Source organism: Manihot esculenta, chromosome 6, assembly GCF_001659605.2.
Source record: "Manihot esculenta cultivar AM560-2 chromosome 6, M.esculenta_v8, whole genome shotgun sequence".
Lineage (NCBI taxonomy): Eukaryota > Viridiplantae > Streptophyta > Magnoliopsida > Malpighiales > Euphorbiaceae > Manihot > Manihot esculenta.
This window is the reverse complement of record NC_035166.2, coordinates 22,403,756-22,426,711: the sequence shown is the minus strand read 5'-3', so window position 1 is coordinate 22,426,711 and position 22,956 is coordinate 22,403,756. Positions and strand designations below refer to the sequence as shown.

Below are 22,956 nucleotides of genomic sequence, written 5' to 3'. Positions count from 1 at the left end.
TCTAATTATAGGTGTCTACACATTCTCTTACCAGTTTTTGGAGTAATTTATGTTGGTAAATCTTTTGTGGTTTTCTTTTTTAAAAATTTGACCCCAACAAGAGTTTTAATTTGAAATCTCACCGCCTAATAAAAAAATTTTATCAGCACTCCGGATACATAATTACATAAATTTCATCTTCTCTTTAGTTTAAAACTTAAGGAAAATTTGAAATTATAACATCAACCTGATTGGGCAAATGGTGCAAACGACGCCGTTAATGTCACACGTTTAATGTTTCCAGTCGTGTGCACCAACTCCGAACTTCACAAAATTTCCGCGCCTTTTCCACGCCAGCTAGTAAGCTCCCGTTCCCCGTCATCCATAGCTCGATCTAGAAACCCTAATAATCCGAGAAGATGTGAAAATGCCGATCACAGAGGAGCAGAGACAGAGAGCAGAAGCGAACCGATTGGCGGCTTTAGCAAAGAGAAAAGCATTCACGGAATCAATCACCAACCGACCACAACAACAAGACCAAAATAATCCATGGAGGCTCTTCAAGTGCCGAAAGCTCACTCCCGAGCTCACTTCTACTACCATTTTCCCCAATTCGAATGCTCATTTGGAGCAAAAGTTCCTGGTCCGGCTCGAAATATGCTCTCCTGACTCGTTCTCTGTCACGCCGGAGGCTTTACAAGGGTTTGCCTATCCGGGCGAAGAGGAGTGCTTAAGGAGATTAAACTGTTGCTTATCCGATGTGAGTCAGGCTTTTTTACAATTTTTGGTTTTTTTTTTTGTGGCCGTTGAGAAAATGGCAGAAGATGAGAGGACATGGGGAGTGAGTGGGAGCTGTTGTATTTTGTTTCTTTAGTTTGAATTTTGTTTTTTTAAAAAATGATAATCGTGGAAATGGCAAAAAAAAAGTTTTGGAAATGGGTTAATACTAGCATTATAGTATTTGTTTTAAGGAGCTCAACAGAAAAAGAAGAAAAAACTGATACTTTGGATATAGTTTTGTTTTTCCTCCCTTTTTTCTTTCAAATACTTGCATTTTTTTATTTTTAGTAACAAAAAAGTGGTCTGTAACTTCAAAGGGGTGTTACTTTATTGATGGATACTTGCTTGTATAATAGATTTTGAAAGCATTATCTCATTGGATTCCACTTAAAATGAAATAACTCGGGTTCAAATGTTAAAAGAACAATGCAACATTCAAAAGAGTTGGTTAACGTATACTATGTTGAATGATTTAAGTTTGTTTTTGTTTTAGATAATGCCATCACACTACACGCAGAATCACGGAGGTGGAAAGGCCTGTGTTTATAAGCTTAGAGAGTATGATGAAGTTTTTTCCTGTTTAAAGAATTCCAAGGGCATTGAAATTCAGAAGATACCTTTTGGCACACTAAATGTCATCCAAAGACTTGCACATTCCTTTGAGACTGGGCGATGGGAACCCCTCAGGCCTGAACATTTGAATGATGAAGAGGTTGATGAATTGATGGGGAAACTGCCAAGAAAGATATTGGATGTGCTGTTGCCCTTCCAAGTGGATGGTTTAAGATTTGGTTTGAGAAGGGGTGGTCGCTGTCTTATTGCAGATGAAATGGGTCTTGGAAAAACACTCCAGGTTGTTTTAATGATAATATCTCAATGATTCTCGTGTATAAATCATTGTGGTTTGGATGTCTGGTTAAGCCAGCAGTTTTTGCATTATTGGTCCTTCACTCCTTCAGGCTTAATTTTTGCGATTTGTTAAAATATGAGTGAATGTTAACGGTCATTGGTCCTGATGATTGTCATTTTTGGGTAAAAATGAAGATATCTAGATTCTGGGTATTTTAGCAAATTTGTGCATGTGATATATGTTTAATCAAGAATGTTTACTCTGATTTCTGAGTACATTAAAAGGAAAAAAATTGTGCCTCAGGAAATGGAAAATCTCATAAAGTGACGCTTTTATATGCTTTATTTGTTTTCAGGCAATAGCTATTGCAGGTTGTTTCATGAGTGAAGGTCCCATACTTGTTGTTTGCCCTGCCATTTTGCGGTTTTCATGGGCAGAAGAAATAGAGCGATGGCTGCCCTCTTGTTTACCTTCTGAGATCCACCTTGGTATTGGCTTTTTACCTCTCTCTTTCTATTTTTATTCTTGCTTTTGTTTTGCCTCCTTTTTATTGGGGTGGGTGTTGGAGGTTGGGAGAGCAGGGTCAGATGAGGCTTTGGACAGAGTTAGGATATTGGAAGACTCAAATGGTTTACTATCATAAGGTTTCTACTCCAATAGTTTGCACTTATAGATTATGAAGTAACTTTCTAAAGCTTAATCCTCTATAATTGCAAATTAATAAAGGTGGTTATATTGAGCAAAAAATTGAAACAAAAATTTAGAAATGTTAAATAAGTTGTGACAACTATTACGAATAATGTTTGTGAATCTATTTGTTGATCTGTAAGTCCTTGATTAGATTGAATCCTCAAGTTATTTCATAATTTCTAATTATACTTAACATGTCTCTGTTTTCACCTATATATTTTTTTATGCACTTAATGTAGATTAGTCACTTGAAGCAGTTACAAACTGTATCCAGTGAGTATAATGCAAGGTTATGCATTTTTTTATCTTCTAATTTTACTTTTTCAAATTTGGAAAAAAAATTTACTGTAACTATTCTTACTGGAGTTAGGGCAGATTGTTAGAATGAGATTGAACTTACTATATTAAATTAAATTTAAGATGGCAGCAGTCGCAGGCTGAACAACCCACAATAAATAGTTGCATAAAAATTAGTCGTATATCTTTTCTGAATTTCCCTCATGATGGATTTTGTTTATATTTTTCTTACAGAGGTTGATCTTTAGACAGTTTTAACAAGGCAAAACCAAACATCTCCTTTTATCTCCATTTTTATTGTTATTTCTTATACATGTAATTCTGCATGTTGGAGTTAACAAATCATTCAGGACCAGTGTTATTAAGGGCACCAAAAGGCATCAGGTGAGGCGAAATTAAAGAGGTGGGTGCTAGGCAAGGTGTCACCTCTTTAAAATAATGGGCAGACCATTGTTGTTTTTTTTTGGGTTAAATATCAAACACTAACCCATAGTGTCTATTTCAACATCATCTGCTGAAGAACTAAATTTCAGGTACATTTCGCTCTCTTTTTCTCTTTTATTCTTCTTCTTTCCTCACTGCTGGTGCAGCAAATAAAGCAGTTTTTTTAATTTTTTTTAAAAATCTTCTTCTTTCCTCTCTCTCCTCTCCTCTTATTCTATTTCTATTCTACTCTTCTCACTGCTGGTGCAGCAAATCATTTTTTTTTTCTTTTTTCTTTTTCCCAATCTTCTTCTTTCCCCCCCTCTCTCTCTCTCCTCTTATTCTCTTCTTATCTTTTCCTTTTCTCGCTGTTGGGCCTGCAAATTCAGCAGGATTCCTTCTTTTCCTTTAGTTTCTTTCTTATTTTTTTTTTATTTTAAAAGTCTGCGAGCGCACACACACACACACTATGCCGTCTCACCTCAAAAAGGTCCTCGCCTTACCTCTCACCGCCTTAATAACACTGGTTAAGAACATGCTACTTTCCTTAGACCTTGATTTTTGGACCAAAATGTTAAATCTTTTTATTGCAGCCTCAATTGATTGTTTTACTGTATCACTTACAAGTTTTTTGATTCAGTTTTTGGCCATCAAAATAATCCTGCATATCTAACAAAATGCCCAAGAGTTGTGGTTATTTCTTATACAATGCTTTATCACTTGAGAAAGAGCATGATTGAGAGACAATGGGCTCTCTTGATAGTTGATGAATCTCACCATGTCCGTTGTTCAAAGAAGAAGTCAGAATCAAATGAGGTATTGTTTAGTTTTTGGATAGCTGATGATTTCCATATTTTTATAAATGTTGACAATTGTCTTGTGAATAACATGTGATTCTCATATTTCTGGCATCATGGAGTCCTTTTGATACTTTGGAGATTCTCTGGGTGTGTGAGTTGGTTGGATTGGCGTTCCTTGCAAGAACTAGTCAGGAAAATATATCTCTTGAATTGACAATGTTGAACTGTACTTCCTTTTGGTTTATGCTAGGTGGAGCTAGTCAGATCAATAGGTGATGCAATGCAGCTGTAAACTCAACTAAGAACAGTAACTGGTAGATTTTTAAGTTAATGTATCTAGTTCTTGGCCATGGTATCTGTTGATTTATAACAGCATAATTACTGTGAACTATAATAAAATATTGACATAATAAAACACTAGTAATAGTGTGTAAGTCTTAATTAACATAGCTGAAAACCATGCCTTCATTGCCATTCCATAAGAAACTGGTTCCTTGCAAGGAGGAGAAAGACAGTAATTGATATTAACGTGCTGTGTTCTTCTCACCAAAGAGCTGAAATTTGAAGAACCTGTTCTATAATAGATTTTTATAGGTTTTATTATGGAAATTCGGATCTCCCGTTTATGCTTTCCATTATGTTAAATAATCTGTAAATACAAGAAGAGGAAGTACTCCTTTATTTAAATATATATCCCTTTTGATTTGCTTTTATTAGCAGTTGCATAGTATTTTAGTGCTTATTACTATGTTGTTATTTCTTATGTTAACAGATAAAAGCTGTTCTTGAAGTGGCTGCTAAGGTCAAACGCGTAGTTCTTTTATCTGGGACACCTTCTTTATCCAGGTTGTAGAATGTTTACTTGAAGCAAATTGGAAATATCTTTTATTCTATATTGATATTGAATTATCCTTGGATTGAAATGTGTTACTTAGCCAATTTTCTTTATTATCCCTGTATTTTTAGTAGATTTCTCACATTTTGTTTGGATTAGTATTAGAAAAGCATTCTAACGTCATGTTCGTGTAAATTCCTAGGTGATCGTAGGCCATACGACATTTTTCATCAGATAAATATGTTATGGCAAGTGTTCTTCCAATCTTACACAGCTGATTTGATGTTCTTAGGTTTTCATTAATTCAGATCCCATTTCTTAACAATGTTTCTCATTATAGGCCTGGTTTACTGGGACAGAGCAAGTATGATTTTGCGAAAACCTACTGTGCAGTTAAACGTGTCCAGACTTCTGAAGGAAAACACTTCCAGGTAACCTTGACAGTAGCCATCAAATGGCATTATGATGATTCCTAAAGGCTTTCTTATTTATTGGAGATTGTACATTTGGCTAAGAACTCATGGACCATAGTGTAAAATTCTTTGCCTTTTGTCTACAAAAACTTTTCTTTGCATCATGGGTCTCGATGAAGTTTTGAGTTATTTGATAAAATATAAAATCTTCATTGCAGGATTTTTCGAAGGGCATTCGCTTGGAGGAATTGAACATGTTACTTAGACAAACTGTTATGGTAGCTCTTGCCTTCATGCTTAATGTTTGTGGACTATTATTCACACATTATTGCATTTTTTTTCTTTTTTTTTTCTTAGAAAGTATCAGCTGGCATTTTCATAGTTCTATTGACCCTTAATCATAAAACTGAGAAGTTATAGAGATGGAACTTAACATTACATCCAAAAATCTCTGCTGCTGGTCTCTGTTACCATATCTCATTTTTCTAGTCCTTTTAGTGCATTAAAGATTTTCCAAATGATTGTGATATACATCTGTTTAATGCTGTGAGAAGTTATACTTTAAAATTAATTATTGGGAAACAAGTGCGGAAGAAGTTATTATATAATGATAATTTACTCCAATTTAAATTTTCTTTCAAGTCATGATTTTATCCATTAGTACATGTGGTTTCTTTTGAGATGTTCTCATTTATAGGTTTGTGTTTTATTTTGTTATTATAGATAAGACGTTTGAAGAAGCATGTGATGGAGCAATTGCCACCAAAACGTCGAAAAATCATAAGATTGTCATTGAAGAGATCAGACATAGTCTTAGCAAAGACTGCTGTTGGGACTCTGACTGATGATGCTTCTAAAGGTAATGCAACTGGAGCCCTCCTTTATCTGTGAGATCAGTATTGTAAAGTTATAAAATAATATAAATTTGGTTTGTGTTTTGTATTATTTTCACTTTTTCTTTTTGGTGGCAGTAAACTGATTAACCAGCTTGTCCCATTTTTTGCAAAATTATTTGGACAAAGCTTAAGTAAAATAGACAAACTAGTATTGAAAATGTCAATGAGAAGCTTATGTTGTGAATTTGCAATTCATGATTCAAGTGTTTAGTCTGGTAATAAGCTTAAAGCATAACCGAGAAGCAGCTACTCACGATAGGTGAACAAACTGTACCTGAGTATGCAGTAACGTATGTAGCATTCTTTGTGCCTCTTACCTTACATCATTGTCATTTTCTTTCAGATAGTGAGGCTATTTGCAAGTCAAGCCAACTTTCTTATCAAGAACTTGGTATCGCAAAACTGTCTGGGTTTTGTGAATGGCTTTCCATTCAGCCTCTCATTTCAGAGTCAGATGGGGCAGCGGAATTGGATGTAAACACCAATTCTCAGAAAATGATAATTTTTGCCCATCACCATAAAGTCCTTGATGGAGTGCAGGTGAGATGCTTTTAATGTTTGTTCTTCCTGTTTGCTTTTGAAATTTTAACCTTTCTTGATTAAAATTGAGAATGTGATTGCAATTACTTGTAGGAAAATACATTGGGTATATTTAAACATTGGCCAATTTTCTAAATTCTGGGTCATGTTATTTTCAGTGCTCAAATTGGCCAAATTGAGGTTAATGCTTAGTTTTTGTCCATACTCCATATTTGCTCATAAAATTAATATCGAAAACTGAAAAACCTATATACTTCTACATGATTTAAGATTCTTGGAATGTAAACTGTTTTTACATAAAGTCATAAACAAATGGAAAAGTAACTGATATTGGTACATGAGATGGGATTGATGCCCAAAGCAGGCAAAACAGTATTGCAGAAGAAACAAAGGTATTGGTAACAGCACAAGTTAGGAGGAGTTGTGAATTCCAGTCCATAGGCTCAAGATCATTAAGGGTTTATTACCCAAAAAAAAGAGCTATTAATGAAACTGAAATAGAGAATTCTGAAAGCATAAATAGGTTCTCCCAAGTGGAATAGGGCATCTTTATTTGCAGCTGTAAGCTGGTTAGCTGCTTGTATGGGAAGTGTTTCCTTGGGGTTGCATGTCAGCCATTTAATTTTTTTAGTTCCTTGTTTTTGTTTCTTGTTTAGTTATACTGAGAGGGAGGGGGGAGAATAGGATGCAATACTGAAATTATTTATTAGTAATTGAGTAGTTTCTCCAATTATCCTTCAAATTCAAGCTCTATTCTATTTAGTTTATAATCTACATTGAACAAATATTTATTGCACCTATGTGGATAGTGAGTGAAATAGTGCATAATTTAAGAATCATGAATTATGGAAATGAAGTTGTAACAAATTATTATGATTTGATATTTATGACTCGTCGAACATGGAAAGAATACAAATGATACTTGAGTTCAACTCACAATTAAGCACTAACTGTACTAGATTGCTGAGGAGCTGTAAAGTCATCCAATATTCTTCTCTAAACTAATAGTTTCCTGTGTGTTTCTGATTGATTTTCTAATGTTGTTTCTGCATTCTGGCTCTGATAGTGCTGTATGACGTCCAAATGTTAGTCTTAATATATATTTATTGCTCTGAGTTGGTCAGGAGCTCATGTGTGAGAAAGGGGTTTGTTTTGTCCGGATTGATGGAAATACACTTGCCAGAGATAGGCAATCAGCTGTACTTTCATTCCAATCTTCAAACGAGGTACGTGGCATGCTTTTGTATAAACTTTGTTTGATTTGATTACAACATGATTTTTCCTTATTCTTTTTCCTTTGCTTTATGTAAAACTTTTCTATGTTTTGTTTTCCTTATTGGCTTGACTAAAATGGAGGTATATAGTGAACATGGCTTAGATGAGCAGACCTATCCTTATCATTATTTTTCTTTTAGATGACAAAAATTCATTCATGGAAATGAAATCCCCAAAGAAGATGAGAGTTAAAAGTTGAGTGCATTATGAAAGTGGAAAAAAAGGAAAGGAATAAGCTGTTTCCAGTTTCCACAAGTGTTCCAGATGTATATTTCTCCAATTTTATTAGGGAGAGAGTGATGTGCTTTTGAGATGAACTTTTCTAGGACTAACATAATTATTGATACAAAACTTTGGCATTCCATTAACTCTTGCTAGGGGCCATATTTGTGCTAAAGGGGATTGAGTTGTGAATAAATTGCCATAATAAATTACTCAAGAAAGCAATGTATAAATTAGATGATTTGACTTAAAACATAAATTTATGATTACCTTCTAGTTAACCAGATTATATCTATTCCTTCCTATCATCCATCTTAGACCAAAGGGAAAAAAAAGTGATGTGGTGTATTCAACATGTGAATCATATATAATGTGTTTTGATGGCTTGGCTGCATTCCAGAATCCAGTGTAGCTTTCATCTTGTTCAGTTGACATATCTCTTATTGGAGCTTTTCCAAAGAATGAGACTTGTGCACTACAATCAGGGTTTTGGAGTTTCAATATTTGACTTAAATCTCATTTTATGTTTATTTATGTGTCAAATATTAGTTCTCTCAGTTTGCTGTGTGTTATGATTTCTAGAAACTTCTGGCTAAAGTTTGATGATGGATTATTCTTGATATCACTGTGCCAGTCTTCCTTGTTTGAATGAGTATAGGCACTCACAAAAAGGTCTATCTTTACTCTTTAACAACGTAAACATGACTGTTTGAATGAATTAAGGGTGATCGGTCACTGAGCACTGAGCACTGAGCAATGTTGCCACAGTAAGGTTGCACATTTTGACTTGAACATCATGGGTTCACTTCAAATCGTGGAAATGGGCCGCTTGCAGTGCAAGTGAAGAGCTAAATATGTGGCCCTCCCTAGAGCCCACACTGAGACACCGTTGCTTCTTTTTGTTCAAAAAGGTGATCATATATAAATGTATATGTCCAGCATAATGATGTTTGAACGTTAATATTTCTTTATTCCTCAGGTTAAGATTGCAATAATTGGTATAACTGCTGGGGGTGTTGGACTTGATTTCTCTTCAGCTCAAAATGTCGTGTTCTTGGAGCTGCCTCAGTCTCCATCACTGATGCTTCAGGTCTGGCTTGTTTGTCTTCTGCAGCTTTTGAGAACTTTATTGTGAAAGTTGATGAATTATATTGATATAATCTTTTATTTGGTATTCACTTATTACTTTGGGTGGAGGCTAGAGAAGGATGACTGGATTGTAAATCCTCTTTTATGGATGTACAATTTCCTACATCAGCTCTTCGGTTTATTTCTCTGTTTGCCTCCATTTTTTTTTCCCAATTTGATATTGGGCTGCTGAGTATTAATTAACCTTCTGTCTGGATTTATGCTTTCCGTGTTCAATTGAATACGTGGACACAGTCATAAAGCTTGCATTATTTCGTGCATATTGTATATTATTTTTGATTGGGAGCGAATGTAGAAGCAGAGCTAATAGGTATCATGGATTAGGGGTGAGAACAAATTCTCAAATTCTAGTCAATAGTTAATAATCATAGTAAAATCTGTAAATAAGTAGAGAAATTAAGGCCTATTTATAGAGTTTTGTAACCGCAGTTATGTTAGGATTTAAGAAATCCTAATTCCAACTTAATTACATATTAGAATCAAAACACGCCTAACTGAAACAAAATACTTACTATTCCTTCTGCCCCATAATTTTTGTCTACTTTACTTTTTCTCACGTATTAAAAAATACAATTTCTTTTATTAACTTTCCAATTATACCCATTTTAAATAAATTAAGCTTTATTAAATACTAAGAGATTTTTTAGGAGGTTTCTTGAAAATAGGATAAAATTAAATAGGGTTATACTAGTTAATTTACATATTACTGTGATTTAAGAAAAGAAAGTGAATAATAATTTTGGGACAATTAAAAAGGAAATATGAAAAAAATTATGGCATAGAGGGAGTATGTCTTTTCCAAAAATAAGGAGTCCTAATACTGCTAAGACTTCCTACATCTCAAATCCCTTTTAGTTTATAGTACTTGCACTTCCTATTCACTAATTGGAAATGGCCATATTATGTAAGTCAATATGGACAAGTGGAGAGACAAGAAATTAATTATAGAACATATTGCAGGGAGAGGGGAGAGAGGGAGAAAGAGAGAGAATGTTGAAATGATATTTTCTGCCAGGTTGGCCAAAAGAACATGCCAATGAAGAGTATGGTTCAATTTGTAGTAGCTTGAAGCCTTGAACCAGGGTTGCAGGCATATGTTGGACATTCCTTTCATATGCCCTTGTTCTGTTAGGGCCAGACAAGCATTATGGACTTCTCAGATTGGATATGGACAAATACAGTAGAGATATATTGATATGGGAGAATGCTTAACTCTTGTAAATTTTAAGGGCTGATATATGCTATTAATAACTTTCTTTTGTGAATATATTAAATATTTAGATGCAATTTATTTGTAATGAAAACTAATAAGCATTATTGTTTGTAGTTTATTCCTCCTTTGTTACATTTATGTTCCTATTATGAATCTGAAAGGAAGGTCCATATTCTTTTGAAATGATTAAAGGTATGTTATTTCAACGGCTCCGGTGTGTTTGAGTTTCTAGTAACTATCAACTTTGGCTTCTTTGTGGTGTATGTGATGATCTGATGGGCAATGTGGAGTGTTGTTTAATATCCAATTTCCTTATGGACACTGATTGTTTACTGAAGTAGTTGCTGTCACACATTTTTTTCCATCCTTTTTCTTTTAAACTGTAATAGGGTAATTATGTTGTTTAGCTGTTGGGGGTGGATCTATAGTCTATTAAACATTTCTTATTATGTGATTCTGTATTTTTTTTTCTTTCTCTAGTCTTTTGCTTGTGACCTTTTATGTGTGCATCTCATTTGGACATATTTTTGAAGGCTGAAGATAGAGCTCATAGGCGTGGGCAGACGAATGCAGTTAACATATACATCTTTTGCGCAAAGGTCTACTTCAGTAAAATATTTTTCTTAAGAGTTTTCTTGGCATGTACTTTTCTTGAAAACATATATTAGTATATGTTATAATATTTCAGGACACTATGGATGAAAGACACTGGCAATACTTAAACAAGAGTCTACATCGAGTTTCATCAACTACAAATGGAAAATATGATGCAGTACCCGGAATAGCAGTATATTTTCCTTCTTTCTTTCCTTTCTTTCTCTTTTCTTTTGTGACTTATTTTTCTTCTTGATAGTGTAGTTTTTTCTTGCAAAAGTAGCATATCAAAGCATTGAGTTACAAGCATTGAGGATGTCTTGCTATCCAATAATCTGAATTCTAATTCAAATTCTTCAATGTGACTGAATTCTGAATAAAAGTGTTATCCTTTCTGTCATTTTTTTCTCTTTTGTTGAATCTTACATCGGATGTGGAAAGGGGTAATGTGCCCCTTATATGGGACATAGGCACTCCCCTTGAGCTAGTTTTTGGAGTGAGTCAGGCCTGACTCAAATTTAATATGGTATTAGAGCCTCTCCATCCGATGTTGGGCCTCCTATAAATATGTCAGGCACCGATGTTGAGTTTCCTATAAATATGTCAGGCATCAGTAAAATTCTGGGTGTGATGGGGCTGTGTTGAATCCCACGTCGGTCGTGAAAAGGGGTAATGTGCCCCTTAAATGGGCCATAGACACTCCTCCAACTTGAGCTAGTTTTTGGGATGAGTTAGGCCTGACCCAAATTTAATATGGTATCAGAGTCTCCCCATCCGATGTTGGGTCTCCTATAAATTTGTGACCCACTAGTAAAACTCTGGGCGTGAGGGGGTGTTGAATCCCACATCGAATGTGGAAAGAGGTAATGTGCTCCTTATATGGGCCATAGGCACTCCTCCCCCTTAGCTAGCTTTTGGGGTGAGTTAGATCTGGTACAAATTTAACATGGTATCAGAGCCTCCTATCCGATGTTGGGCCTCCCATAAATATGTTACGCACCAGTAAAATTCTGGGCGTGAGTGGTGTGTTGAATCCCATGTCGATTGTGGAAGGGTAACGTGCCTCTTATATGGGCCATAGGCACTCCTCCCCTTGAACTAGCTTTTGGGTGAGTTAGGTTTGTCTCAAATTTAACATCTTTATTTTTCCTTTTCATTCTCTCTTTAAAACTAATTAAAATAATTTGTAGTTTTTGTATTTCCCAACGTTGTGAAATAAACCTACTGGTAAATATATGCTCAAACTTATTTGGAATTTATGAGTTCTTTTGGCACCCTTTTCAGAATTTGTTTTTGTTATTCCTATGATTGTGTGACAAGGTTCTGGTTTTTAATTTGTGTTATTAATCTGGCTGGCAGGTTGATGGTATTTCCTATCTAGAAACAATTGGTAAAAGTGAGCAAGTTCTCGATGCCGAATATGGCAACCTTTCTACCACAGAGCTGAGGAAATTAACAGATTTTGGCTCAGCACAGGCTATACAACCTTTAGAAAGCCATGATGAAGCAGCTGGAATGATAAATGATAGATCCCGAGAACAATCTAGCTCTGTTGACAGTGCTTCAGTTCAAGCGGATAATTTTCATCTTAATGTACCACTTAGAAATTTGAATTTATAGTTCTTTTTTGGTGAAGTCTCCTGTGCATTGGTTTAAATTTTCCCTTCCTGTGATACTGAATATTTTTATTTGATAGGTAGAGAAGGCTAGTGGTATTCTTGATCAAGAAACAATTGGTAAAAGTGAGCAAGTTCTCGATGCAGAATATGGCAACCTTTCTACCACAGAGCTGAGGAAATTAACAGATTTTGGCTCAGCACAGGCTATACAACCTTTAGAAAGCCATGATGAAGCAGCTGGAATGATAAATGATAGATCCCGAGAACAATCTAGCTCTGTTGACAGTGCTTCAGTTCAAGCGGATAATTTTCATCTTAATGTACCACTTAGAAATTTGAATTTATAGTTCTTTTTTGGTGAAGTCTCCTGTGCATTGGTTTCCCTTCCTGTGATACTGAATATTTTTATTTGATAGGTAGAGAAGGCTAGTGGTATTCTTGATCAAGAACTGTACAATTATTTTGTTGCAAATGAAAACCCGGAGAGAAATGTTTCTGAAAATGAAATTGGTAGTCATAGCGGGGTTTCTTCTTCTATCTTGGATGAGGGAAATGGAGGCAAGCATCAGTTAGAAAAGGTATGCCTTGAATAAGTTTTGGTTTAAGGTATATCTGTGCCTTAGGAGTCATGCAAAGAAAAATGTTTTATAAATCTGAAATTGCAGGAACAAAAAAATTATTCTCGAACAACAGAAATAGACAACTTTAGATCTATTCAGGAAGATGGTGTACCTTTCTCCAACCAAGTATACTCTCTGCGCTTTGAGGTACAACAATAAACATTGGCAGTGAGATTTTCATACTGGTTGAATCTCCTTGTAGTTTTATGCATTTGAAGCAATATAAAGCAGGTTTTGGTTATTTTTCCTCTAATAGATATTATGTTGCAAGAATCTAATTTTTTTGGCTCCAATTGCTGTCTTTGAGAGCTCTGTTGCAGCCTTAACTGGTTGACTATGCAGACACCTGTATATTTTTACTTCATTGGCGTATTATATACCAAGAGTAAAAGTATAATTCTTCGAGCATTTAGACAAGCTTCAAATTGTTTGTTTCAAGACATTGTAATCATAACTGATGAGTTTTGTTTTTCTGTATAATCGTAACTGATGAGTTATGGTTCTGTTGGTCTGGGGAGGGCCTGATAATAGCAAATTTAACATTTGGGAAGCCATGCAGTTGTTATTCACTTATGAATTGGTCATTTAGTTGTTAAATTAATAGTTTTCTTCTTCCACCACTTTCCCCTCTTCATAATTGTTGAATCCCACGTCGGTTGTGGAAAGGGGGTAATGTGCCCCTTATATGAGTTATAGGCAATCCTCCTCCTTGAGCTAGCTTTTGGGATGAATTAGGCCTGCCCCAAATTTAACATGGTATCAGAGCCTCCCATCCGATGTTGGGCCTCTCATAAATATATCACGCACCAGTAAAATTCTGGAGTGAGGGGGTGTGTTGAATCCCACATCGGTTGTGTAAAGGGGTAATGTGCCCCTTATATGAGTTATAGGCAATCTTTCTCCTTAAGCTAGCTTTTTTGTGGAGTTAGGCCTGACCCAAATTTAACAATAACAAACACTATGTGACTATGTGCCTATAGCAATAAGTTGAAGCAGTAATTCAGGGAGACTGGTAATAAGTTTCATATAAATCAGTACTTACATGAAGCAGTTTTAGATTCCTTATTAGTTGTTGCTTGGCTGTGGCCTTAATCTAAGGCTGGGTCCACTAATAACTGAAATTCAATGAATTTAAACTTGTGATGCTGTTTGCTTTTCATACTTATTGTCATTGTTGCAACTTGTTATTCAAGCGGCCTCCTCTAGTGTTGCATTTTCTCAGTATGTTCTTTTTTTTTTTTTTTTCATGTTCCATGGATTTCTGATATCATTTGTAGAAATTTTCAAATATTCAGTATTCCTCCTTTCAAATGGGCAGTATATCCTTGTAATTTCACATATTTTATGCCAAATTTATCTTGAAAGAATTTGGATGTGTAATGTGTTACTCTTGGAACAAAATCTGATGACTGCAACTCAACCGGTAGTCACTTGAACTTAGGCATCCAAAAGCCATCAAATAAGTTGGGGGCTATCATTTGATTGCCTGAGTGGTTTTTGGCTTTTACAATTGTCTGTAAGACAGAATATGGAACTCAGTTAATAGGAATTAGCTTGAATAATTGGCTTTAACTGCTGTGCAGGTGAGTAAATATACTGGGAGGATTCACTTGTATTCCTGCATTCCAGGGACAGACTCAAGACCACAACCATTGTTTGAAAATTTCCGTCCAGAGGAACTTGAGTCACTTAATTCTTCGGTAGCCGATGATGACAAGGAAATAACTTCTAGATCTTTGAAGGTCAACCCAGCATATAGACATGCTCTTCTTGCATTCATTAACGAATGGAATAAACTAAGGCCCATTGAGAGAAGGAAATTAGTTGGAAAGAGTTTGCAGCTTCCTCTAGATATCGAGTTGTCATACTTGAATGAAAATATTAACCACAGCACTGAGGTATGTCCACATGATCCAGTATTTGTATTTCTTTCTTTAATAACTCTGAAGATCATAGCCTGCTCTTCATTGATAGGTAGATGCTCAACTCAGCTCAACTAACCTTAGTCCCAAAGCAGTTGGCTTTGGGATCCTTTCCTTCCATTCCACAAGATTTAGGCCAACTTAGTCCTTTCTTACATGTTACTTAAATTTCATTTTAAGATAAAGGACATATCAACATTACAATTTGAAGGTTACAAGTTTAAAAATATTATCCTCTTAACTAAAATCATAAAACAAAAGGAAAATTTAAAATTACAAAGCTCTCAATAGTTTGATATCAGATATAGATACATTTTTACTAGTCCTTCAGCTGTATCACTCAGTGATGCCAAAAGAAACAATTTTTATCATAACAGCTGACAGGCAATAATTGATCACTTAAAATTCCTAGCATTCCTTTCCAACTTAATTTTACCATATCACTAGACATAGAAAAACACTAACCTCTGCCACTTTTTTCTGATTAAACCCTTTACATTTTTCAATTCAGCTAATATTCCAAACTCTATATGTTAGTTCTACCAAAAATTTCCTGAACTTCAATTCCAATTCTGATATGGATCAGTAAATAGAACAGTGCCATAAAGAAGAGAAGAAATGTAGCAGAATTTACTATATTCCAAGAGTGAAAACAAAATATCCAGTGAATATGCCAATTACTGGTGTTTACTGTATTTGAGGATAAGCAACTGGATAAGAATCTGCACTTTGAAAGGAACATAAGCATTACATATATAAGTAGTAAAGCAAAAGAAATTTAATTAGGACTACAAAAGGATGATTACGAAATGCATTGCAAGAAAATACTGCAGAATTCTTTGAAGTCCAGATATTTTTATGTGGTGTAGAAGGGCAGCAAGAAATAAAAGAATTAAGCTACAAATTAAGATCTCTTGCTCCCCTGGTGATTTAGATTTTTTATTAAAAAGAAAGTTAGAGCCTATTGAATTCTTACTGGCTACTGTTACAAGGAAGCTTGAAATGGGTGCATTGGAGAGTGGACATATTATGGAAAGGATTTGAAAATGAAAACCAATTGTAGAAAATAATTAATTTAAGCAGTGGCAATTCGTATTGATGGGTTGTGTTCGTGTCAACACGAATTGGACGCGAACACGATTAAGGATCAACACGAACACGATACGATTAATGAATTGTGTAAAAAATCTAAATGCCACCATGACCATTTTATTACATCGGTTACACGATATGGCACGGTTAACTTAAACTCGTATTGGCTTAACATGACATGATAGGACCCATCTAACACGATTTGACACAATTCAACATATTTAACTTGTTTTGACACGACCCAATATACTTATTTGACAGATTTTGATTCAATTCAATATTTTTAATATTTATAAAATAATATGTTACATGACATGTATATATTAATTTGACATGCATAAATTTAATAATATATAACAATATAAAGTTTAATTATTTAATTAAAAAAACAAGTGATATTTTATTATATAACTATTTACAATTTTAACAAAAAAATTACAGAACAATATAATGTTTAACTTGTTATATATATATATATATTAAATAAATTTTAATAGAAAACATAAAAACCAACAATTATAAAATAATAAATATTCACTTGCAGGTTGGCGGGTCAAAAAGGGTTGATGGATTATGGGTTAATACCTGACCTAAATAATGTATCTTGTCATAGACATGTCAACTCAGGTTAGGGTCAACCCGTGACACAACACAATTGCTAGTGCATTGTAAATAGATTGACACGATTTTGATGAATACTCTAACCTTAACCCTTTATTTCTTGTGTTGTGTTCATGTAGTGTCTAAAATTACCACCTCTAAATAATTTAAACGATCTTTCTTTAACCATAGAATGTGACTGCGTATGGTAAGTTGAATGGTTTGGGTAATAATAGAGCAAATCTCTGCAACAGGGACTGCTGAAGGGAGGAAGCAAGCGACGCATGACTCCATGGCATGAGATTAGCTACCCTTTACCATCCAATGCTGATTGGAAAAAGGTAAATTTATCTGGTAGCTATGGAAAGAAAGAAAAACAATATACGCAGGGTTGGACCCTAATGGATGAGCCACTGTGTAAACTCTGTCAAACGCCATGCAAGTGAGTCCAATTTAATCTTCACTAGCTGCAATTATTTGTCTTTGCAATTACTTTACTCAACTTTATCTTTTCCTTTTCTTATCTTGCATTCTAATCTATTTTACATGTCTTGCATAGGTAGAGTTCTGCTCCTTTACTCTTGGCATTTTCATTATATTTTTCTTTTATTTGAAGTTCCTTTGTTTACTTTCAGGGGCATCAATGCCAAGACACCTGAATTTTTTGAGGATCTTTTCTGTAACCTTAGCTGCTATGAAGAATATCGTGTGAGGACTAGTAGCAGGTCCCTTCGTCAGGTTAGGACTGGATTATATCAGTGTCTATACATGTTGAAGGAGCTTCATATACTTATTTATTGGTTTATTTGGAGCTGGGAGAATTTCAAGAGGAACTCAGCTTACCTTTAGCTTGTTTGAATGTATGGTTTCCTTTAATTCACTCTACCACACAATTGTTAACGTATTTCGTACATTCAGGAACTTTTTCAAATAGAACATGGGGTTTGCATGAATTGTAAGTTAGACTGTCATCAACTTGTGAAGACAATCAAACCTTTGTCATTGGAGAGGCGAAGAGAATATATAGTGAAAGTAGCACCAAATTTGGCAAGTCGGAAGAAATTGTAAGTCAAAAGTGAATATTGGTGTTATTTTTATTTGCTGTTGTAGGACAGTAAATTGTATGCATGGTTTTCGTTTATTCTCTGCTTCAGAAGATATTGATGGTGTAATGTTCTTTTATGCACATTAAAAGTTTGCACTTGAAGCTAAATGATTGGCTTATGCCTAAAGGGAACTGAACTCTGAAAATATGTGTTGCACCAAGACTTCGTGGATTGATTAGGCATCTTTGTACACTTAATATAAGGATATAGAGACTTTGTTGTTCCTGAAATACTAGTTTTCTATTTATGATATTTCATGGCTCTGTAACTTAATAGCACTACCAAATGTTGATGCCAGTTCTGAACAATGCCATTGTTTGACATCTGCAGCATTGATAAGCTTGTGAATAATCCATCTGAAGGCAATGCGTGGCACGCAGACCACATTATTCCTGTCTACCGAGGTGGAGGTATATAATGTTTTATCTTTGAAATTAATGTCCATTGACATCCAAGGAATACTTGATTTGTTAAACCATATCTAAGCCCTAGTTTTAAAGTAATCTTGTTCTCAAATAGGTGAATGCAGGTTAGAGAACATGAGGACTCTTTGTGTTGCCTGCCATTATGATGTTACTGCAGCACAACGTGCCGAACGACTTGTAATGAGGTCCAAGGCCAAGGAACAGCTCAAAGTCATCATGCGTGAACTCAAATATAACCAGAACATGGTGGAGATTGACAGTGATTCTAAGGTAATTTCTGAGAACTTGGGACTTCCTCGTGAAAGTTCTGAATATGTTGATACTCAGAGGTGATCATCATTTTCAGACTATTCCATACAATCCTGAATATAGTCTTCTCAAATATTTCTATAATTTTAAAAGGTGAGCAAACCTAATAAAATCAATGAGGCTTGAGGGATGGACTTTCAGGACATATGCTGTCAGAAAGATGTTTGTTTTTATTTATTGCGCTATTTGCTAATACAAGTAATAGGAAATATTTGGCTTGACAATTGAATATTTGCACATTCATTAGCCTAAACTGGAAGCATGTCAGAGTCATTTTGTTAGCACTTTTAATCATGTCTGTGCTACCAATGATTTGTCAAGAGCATGAAATACTTTACAAGCTCGTCTTGAGCATAAAGAATGAATATCATTCTCTTATCTTCCCCATCTGCTTGACATCATTGATAGCTTCAAGTTCAACCTTCTATATTCACCATATGTACAAGCTCATGTTGTTTTCGTTTTCGTTTGCTTATATATGCTTAGGTCAGTGAAATTTTACACTAGTATTTTTTACATACTAATCTGCAATAATCAATTCCAGGGCCTAGGACATTCTGACGTGCAAGAGGATGAAACTGAAGATGAACTTTTAGTCAAAGTTCCTGGAAGTGCCTATTCTGCAGAACAGGACGCTGATCCTGAAGGCGAAGAATTGAATACATCTTCGAAAATGGAAGATTGATTAGAAATACAGTGAAGAAGAATCTGCATACAGTAGTATCAAGTTCATATATGCGGCACGATAATTCAACCTCTGTTTTACAAAAGTTTGTCTCCTTTAGCATGCAAATTGAGGCAGTACAGGTTTGAAGCCATGGCTTGTAAAATTGGAGTAGAACCATATTTAGCTAAACAAAGATTTTCACAACCCTCTTCCCAACTTCTCTCATGTCAATGCCAAACAATCTTACCATATATATATATATATATATATAACGTGGGAAATATTTGGAGGAAAAATCAGGAGAAAAGTCTTTTTTTTTTTTTTTTAAAGGAAAAGAAAATAAAAAGAGAGAAGAAAATAAATGTTATTTTCTTCTATTTTCTTTTTAATATGGTCAGAAAATGAAAGAGAATAAATAAAAGTCGTATTTTCCACAGAACTATGAATTATCCTTTACTTTTAATTTTTTCTTTTTGAGAAAATATTAGATTAAATTGTGCCACAAATTTCCTTTTATCTCCTTATTTTCAATCCTTTTTATATAAGACTTTATTTACAATTCTACTATTATTTTCCTTCATTCAGATAATAATAATAATAGAATAATAATTTTTATTTCCTTTATTTTCTTTCCACTTGAAAGTCTAAATTGTTAGTGATTACTGTTCAATTAACCAAGCCTTTTAAAATAATTGTTAATGATTTTTTAGCGAATACAATTCAAAATTTAAAATCAAATTTATAATAATGATATTTTTTAGAGTAAATGATTTTCATATTAAATCACTCAACTATACATTTTATAAATAAAAAAAACCATTTCATCTTTCAGTCAAATCAACCTTTGATTAAAAGAAATAAATAATATATAATTAAAATTAAATAAAGTAAAAAAATAATATTTAAGGTTAAAATTAACTGGTCAACTTTTTTTACTACAAACTTTTATTTATTAATTTTAAAGATGACATTTAATTTGACTGAAAAAATAATAAAAAATAATTATCATTGATAATATTTAATTAAATACTATCAGAATAAATATTAGATATTAAAATAGTTAATATGATTTAATAAAATGAAATAAATAGTTTGAATTTGATTTTATTTTAATTGAATAATTTTAAAATATAATTAAATAATTAATTTTAATAAAATAAATAAACTTAATAGCACTTATTTTTTGGTCAATTAGGGATCATTTAATTAGATTTCTTTCGCCTTCAAAATCTAATGGATGAGTGAAGTTTGGAGTTTTTTTTTATTTTTTATTTTTTTTTCTTTTTCTTTTTTTTTTAATATCTATTATATTACTATTATTGACTTTTGGTTTTTCCAATTACCATTGTCGAGTTTTCAGTGCCTTTTTATTTTACGAAGTATTGAGTTTGAGTTGGGCTTTCGAATTTTTCGATTCTTTTGCCACTATCTGTATCTAAAAGCTTGTTTAAATCGAGACAACTGCTTCAATGTCTAATTCCTTCCAACCCTAGAAGATCAGAGAAGACCCAAAATTGGACCGTCTTCTCAACTCTTCCCCCTTTCAGAGCTCCAAGAGAACTTCAAGATCCCGTTTGATCCCGCTTGCTTTTTATAAATCTTGTATGTGGTATCAATTTTCTTGTTTACTTTTATTTTTTGATACCTTTTGAAGGTTCCTCTTATAAAGATCGATTGATGTTTAGGGTTAGCATCCTTGTCTTTTGAGTTGATTAGATGAAAGTGTTGCCAGCGCATGGCTTGATTTGTCAGCAGTTCATTCCTATAGTAATCCAATTAAGCACTAAACTTATGTAGGGGCATTGCGCTGCAAAAAGATTGATTCTTGCTGTAATCCCATAAGAAAGGAGAATTTAAAAGTATAAATTAACTCTTACTGTTCATCTTTTATTTTTAATGGATTACTCAACGAGATGATTCTTTTAAACATGATCAGGACAGAGCAGTGTTTTTCTCATCTTATTACGTGCACGATGAAGCATGTTGTTAAGATTTTGTCCATCCTAGTGACCATTTCTGCCATTTGGGTTGGCCTCTTGCAGACCTCTATTGTTCCTCGTAGCCATACTTGGTTGGTAAGTCAATTTACTCGGTTCAAATTTCATTTATCCGCATGTTTTTGTTTATTTCTTCTTGCTTGTTTGGGCTGACCCGGTCTTGTGTTGCCTTCTTCTCAGCTACCCATCTATTTTGTTGTATCGCTCGGATGCTATGGTTTGTTAATGGTTGGAGTTGGTTTGATGCAATTTCCTACGTGCCCTCAAGAAGCACTATTATTGCAGCAGGTATTGTACTGTGTTCAACTTTATCTTGTGGGCTGTAAATTTTTCCCCTTTTAGTTGGAAAGATGCAGCTAAGCTGCTTGTTGTGTTGTCCTATTTAAATGATTCTTAGCTAGTGCTTCTTTGTTCTCTTTACATTTATATTCACAAACTCTGTTTGGTCGTAATTTTTCCAATGAATCGCATGATGTTACTTGCTTTCAATTCTGTCATATATTGCAAACGAGTGACAGTTTACATCAACATTGCACCTACCCCTTGATTCCATAGAACCTCTTTTCCTGGATGCTAGTGCTCACGAAGCAAAATGTATAATATGGATGCTGACTCTGATAGTTGAGATGTTCTAAGACCCTACTGTGTTCAAATGGTTTATTACTTTTATATAATTTCACCAAATTTTAAAATGGCTTTGCTATAAACCATCTAAGTGATATATAATACATTTTTTTACAGATACATCAGCTTTGTGATTAGTGACCTTCTAAGGTTGGTTGTTTTTTTTTTTTTAATTTTTTTCCCTCCCACTTGTGATGATATCTTTACATGGAACTATCTGTATGCGAGTTGAATTGCTGAGTAAGCTTAATAACATCTCCATGCATTGTATTTATATTCTTAAAGCACAAAGCAGTTTCAAGAATCATCGGTTTTTCTTTTTTCTTTCTGTTAGGATTTAGTATGAACCTTTTTTTTGGGAGCTCATAAAGCAAGAATTTCTTTATCTTTTAAGGTTCACGGATTTATAGCTTTACTTTTATTTTGGCAGGACATCATGGAGGCCAAAGAATTTCTAAAGCAAAAAGGGGTTGATGTTAGTTCAGATTGATAAAGGCACACTGTTTGATGTGTGGATAGTTAATAGCAAAACATCTGAAAGCTTTGAGCAATCTGTCAGTGGGTTCATCTGAATGCTAAATTTTCCTGTCTAGTCAAAATTTTGTCATAGAGTTGCAATGTAATGTAAAAGCTAATTGAGTTTTGAGGTTCCACAGCGGCTCCAGGACATGTATGAAAATGTGGATTTTAGTTTTTTCTCCCCTTTCTCTTCTTTTAACCGTTGGGAATTGAGACTTTGAGATTTGTAGCATTAGCCCTATGTGAAGTCACAAGGAGATGAGTAGCAAATCATGATTGCCATTCATTATCTTTTTGAAACATATACAATTCCTAGTTAACTTTGTTATAGTATTTGTGAAATTCAATTTTCTACTCACTTAGCAGCCTTATGATGATTGAAGTGATTTCCCATTATAATTGTTCTTGAATCCCAGTTCTGGAAAGTGGTAATGTGGCCCTTATAGGGGTTATAGGTATTCATTGAGTTAGACCTGATTCAAATTTAATATGGTATCAGT

At 34.2% G+C, this 22,956-nt stretch overlaps 2 protein-coding genes across 5 annotated transcripts; both read left to right on the top strand.

Moving 5' to 3' along the window:
- The first annotated feature begins 275 nt into the window (after window positions 1-275).
- On the top strand, window positions 276-19,520 carry LOC110617292 (DNA annealing helicase and endonuclease ZRANB3). 3 transcript variants are annotated; one of them, XM_021759993.2, is made up of 25 exons: window positions 278-739; window positions 1,253-1,612; window positions 1,965-2,097; window positions 3,660-3,835; window positions 4,592-4,665; window positions 4,867-4,902; window positions 4,995-5,085; window positions 5,286-5,345; window positions 5,791-5,926; window positions 6,307-6,503; window positions 7,628-7,729; window positions 8,980-9,090; window positions 10,896-10,961; window positions 11,051-11,149; window positions 12,316-12,346; window positions 12,693-12,895; window positions 12,992-13,153; window positions 13,241-13,342; window positions 14,779-15,093; window positions 17,064-17,251; window positions 17,445-17,547; window positions 17,728-17,873; window positions 18,246-18,325; window positions 18,435-18,610; window positions 19,194-19,520. In XM_021759993.2, the coding sequence occupies exons 1-25, from the start codon at window positions 407-409 to the stop codon at window positions 19,332-19,334; spliced, it is 3,621 nt and encodes a 1,206-aa protein (XP_021615685.1). In that variant the 5' UTR covers window positions 278-406; the 3' UTR covers window positions 19,335-19,520. The 3 variants fall into 3 exon arrangements, with proteins under 3 accessions (XP_021615687.1, XP_021615685.1, XP_021615684.1); XM_021759992.2 differs by having other exon boundaries at window positions 279-739; window positions 12,316-12,549; window positions 12,653-12,895; XM_021759995.2 differs by lacking the exon at window positions 12,693-12,895 and having other exon boundaries at window positions 276-739; window positions 12,316-12,549.
- Window positions 19,521-20,650: 1,130 nt separating this feature from the next.
- Window positions 20,651-22,814, top strand: LOC110616643 (dolichol-phosphate mannose synthase subunit 3). 2 transcript variants are annotated; one of them, XM_021759078.2, is made up of 5 exons: window positions 20,651-20,918; window positions 21,253-21,391; window positions 21,494-21,601; window positions 22,055-22,087; window positions 22,368-22,588. In XM_021759078.2, the coding sequence occupies exons 2-4, from the start codon at window positions 21,290-21,292 to the stop codon at window positions 22,073-22,075; spliced, it is 231 nt and encodes a 76-aa protein (XP_021614770.1). In that variant the 5' UTR covers window positions 20,651-20,918; window positions 21,253-21,289; the 3' UTR covers window positions 22,076-22,087; window positions 22,368-22,588. The 2 variants fall into 2 exon arrangements, with proteins under 2 accessions (XP_021614770.1, XP_021614769.1); XM_021759077.2 differs by lacking the exon at window positions 22,055-22,087 and having other exon boundaries at window positions 20,654-20,918; window positions 22,368-22,814.
- Window positions 22,815-22,956: the final 142 nt, after the last annotated feature.

Coding starts and splice junctions, on each gene's coding strand:
- LOC110617292 (XM_021759992.2), top strand. CDS start 407: ATGCCGATCACAGAGGAGCAGAGACAGAGAGCAGAAGCGAACCGATTG. Junction 6,504..7,627: donor AAGTCCTTGATGGAGTGCAG/GTGAGATGCTTT, acceptor TGAGTTGGTCAG/GAGCTCATGTGTGAGAAAGG. Junction 18,611..19,193: donor AGATTGACAGTGATTCTAAG/GTAATTTCTGAG, acceptor AATCAATTCCAG/GGCCTAGGACATTCTGACGT.
- LOC110616643 (XM_021759077.2), top strand. CDS start 21,290: ATGAAGCATGTTGTTAAGATTTTGTCCATCCTAGTGACCATTTCTGCC. Junction 21,392..21,493: donor CTCGTAGCCATACTTGGTTG/GTAAGTCAATTT, acceptor CCTTCTTCTCAG/CTACCCATCTATTTTGTTGT. Junction 21,602..22,367: donor AAGCACTATTATTGCAGCAG/GTATTGTACTGT, acceptor TTATTTTGGCAG/GACATCATGGAGGCCAAAGA.